A 3,055-nucleotide genomic window follows, 5' to 3' on the forward strand; every position below is an offset into this window, starting at 1 on the left:
TGTCACACCTCCTTTTTACCTACACCCCCGGAAAGGGAGTATAAGGGAGTTTTTTCCAACTTAAAGTGACAATCGAAATGGGATTTATTCATTTAATGATTCAGAACCGCTTGGGATAATTTTATGGTGTCCCAAGTCACCGGTTCAAAAATCCCGAATCGAGGAAAAGATTGACTCTGTATTACAGTCCGCGAATACAAAAAGCTGGGTAAGGAATTCTGTTAACCCGGGAGAAGGTATTAGGCATTCCCGAGTTCCGTAGTTCTAGCACGGTCGCTCAACTGTTATTATTGGCCTATTATCTGATTTTAAAACACTTTTGAACCTATGTGCATTTTAACTTTAAACCGCTTTTAATTATTTTAACGAAGATTTCAACGTCATCCAAAACACATCTTTGGACCACGCCACATGAAATGCACTCGCATTCCGAGACACATTTTATTTAACGCTGTTAAGATTTGGATTTGGGTCGTAAACAAGCATATATGCAAAGAAGAAGAAAAATATCGCATTCAACTCAATAAATACCAAGTGCAAAGGATTTTTAAGAGAGCAAGGTGCGAAAAGGACCTCTAACGAGTAAACATTCCCTGCAACGTTAGAATCAACATCTGACCCTTAAGATCGGAAACTCGAACAGCGACCTCGACAACAGTCCGAATCAACCCGAGATAGCTCTAAGATTCAAACAGACTCCATTGTTTTCGAAGCAAAATTCAAAACAAAAGAAAAAAACTATTTTTGTGTGAATCTGTCCGTGCTCCTTTCTCTTCCCTGTTTCGAATTTGCAGAGTTGTTTGTCAAGCAGTGGTGAAATCTGGCGATAGCGGCGGTGGCCAAAAATGGAGCTTAAAGGGTGGTCGTTGTGGCTGGTTTGGTGGTTTTGAGATGGGGTTGTTTGGGTTAGGGTGACTGAAGGACACGAGGTTTCAGGGGGGGTCTTGTATGTGTTCAGTGGCGGATGCTAAAGTCTTAAGCTCCTAGGGGTCTTTCATGGTTGAAGCTCAAGGTCAAATGGTTATTGGCGTCTGGAGAACATGAAATCAGGGGGGTCGGGTTCGAATGAGACAAAAATATGGAAGGGGGGGTCGTTTGTGAGAAGCTGCGCAGCTTTTCAGTCTTTTTTTTTCTTTTTTCAGATTTTAAGCATTACCTTATATGTAGAGTCTAGGTTTAGGTGTGTTTTTGTGTATTTTGCTAATTAGTCCCTAGGTCTTTTTGTGTTTAGTCCTTAGGGTCTTTTTTATTTGTTTTTGGTTCCATAAAAGAGTCTAGAAGGGTCCCTAGGCTTAATGGATTAATCCGAATTAGGCCAAGAATTTGGCTCTAAAACTCTTAAAATTATGATCCAACACCGTAATTGACTCCTTTTTAAAATAAGATAAAAATACTACACAATGCAAAAGCTAACATGAAACTATTATATATTTTTTGTATTTTCAAGATTATGTAAAGATAAAAATAAGGTACTATTTTTGTATATTTTTTATTTAAATTAATAAAGATACGTAAGCTAAAATATTTTTTGTAATTTTCCATTTTTATGATGAAAATAAAGTAAAGAAGTCAAAAATAGTTGAAATAGCTATATTAGGCCTAAATTAAATATTTACATGTTAAAATATAAAAAATCTTTGGGAGGGTCTAAAATCACATGTCTACACATCATACCCCGCCAACCCTGCTTTCATTCCGCCGTTGGCTCAATCCCAAGAACAACCCACTGTTGATTCATCTCCAGGCTTCCCCATTTACCACCACTACCAGGGCACCACTTCCCAAACCCTACAAGCACCACCACCCAAACCAGTCCCATACCCTCCTCCACCAGCCACCCCTGTCTTCGTAGCACCCCCACCCGCTACACTCCATCGATCTTCCAGTGAGCCCTTATTCCAAACCCAGGATATCCAATACTACCCCCAGAGCCTACCTTCAAGGCCATAGAGCATTACTCCTATACTCCTCATTTTGACCTCCCTGTCGAGACTGAGAAACCACCTAAAAACCCAGAGCATGAGAAGATGTTCAGGAAAGTTAGAAGCCTGGAACAGTCATTCAGAAATATGTAGGGATTGGGAGGCTAGGTGAGCGTAGCTTACAAGGATTTGTGTCTATTTCCCGATGGTCAGTTGCCGGTGGGATATAAGATGCCAAAGTTTGATTTGTATGACGGGCACAGAGACCCGGTGGCCCATTTGAGGGGATTCTGTAGTAAAATGAAAAGAACCGGTGGAAAAGATGAGCTATTGATGGCGTACTTTAGCCAGAGTCTGAGTGGCTCGGCATTGGAGTGGTACACTTGTCAGGATCATGGCAGATGGTATACCTGGGATGATTTGGCCCAAGCATTCGCTCGTCATTTCCAGTACAACATCGAGATTGTTCCAGATCATCTGTCTTTGACTAAAATTGAGAAAAAGTCTAGTGAAAGTTTCAGAGTATGGTTTTCGAGGAGAGAACAAGCGGCAAGAGTTAACCCCCCGATTGAGGAAAGTGAAATGGTGGAGTACTTTCTACACGCTCTGGAGCCCACCTACTTTGGCCACCTGATATCGGTCATAGGCAAGTCTTTCAACGAGGTAGTAAAGATGGGTGGCATGATGGAAGAAGGGCTTAAATCAAGCAAAATTATGAGTTACTCGGCTATCAAGGCAACTACCCAAGCTATTCAGAAAAGTACTGGAGGAGTGATTGGAAAGAAGAATAAAGAAGATGTGGCAACAATTGATTCAGGACCACGGTTTGGACCCAGGGGCCCGTCACACCAATATACCCAGCCTCGACCCCATCATTGAACCTGCACCCAAACCCCATATAATTCACCCCAACACTACTTCTCGTCACCAGACCCTCATATTTTTGTCCACCACACCCAGATATATACTCAACCTCCTGCCTATGCACAATGGCGCACCCCAACCCCACAAAACACCTACCCAGCTCCACAAAATGCTTACCCACCCCCACGAGCCTACCGAAACCTTGTCGGCCCAGGTTTTTGGCCCAATCGAACATTCAAAAATGAGAGGTTGTAGCGGAAGAAAACCTT

The 3,055-nt window shown here is 42.2% G+C and overlaps 1 protein-coding gene across 1 annotated transcript; it reads left to right on the plus strand.

Moving 5' to 3' along the window:
• Positions 1-2,153: 2,153 nt before the first annotated feature.
• Positions 2,154-2,801, plus strand: LOC138873632 (uncharacterized). The gene has a single exon (XM_070152106.1). It carries the CDS (start codon positions 2,154-2,156, stop codon positions 2,799-2,801), a length of 648 nt encoding a protein of 215 aa, XP_070008207.1.
• Positions 2,802-3,055: the final 254 nt, after the last annotated feature.

Source organism: Nicotiana sylvestris, chromosome 7 (genome assembly GCF_000393655.2).
Source record: "Nicotiana sylvestris chromosome 7, ASM39365v2, whole genome shotgun sequence".
Taxonomy (NCBI): Eukaryota; Viridiplantae; Streptophyta; class Magnoliopsida; order Solanales; family Solanaceae; genus Nicotiana; species Nicotiana sylvestris.

What these genes read in the sequence shown, in the direction of transcription:
- LOC138873632 (XM_070152106.1), top strand. Translation starts at nt 2,154, where the DNA reads ATGCCAAAGTTTGATTTGTATGACGGGCACAGAGACCCGGTGGCCCAT.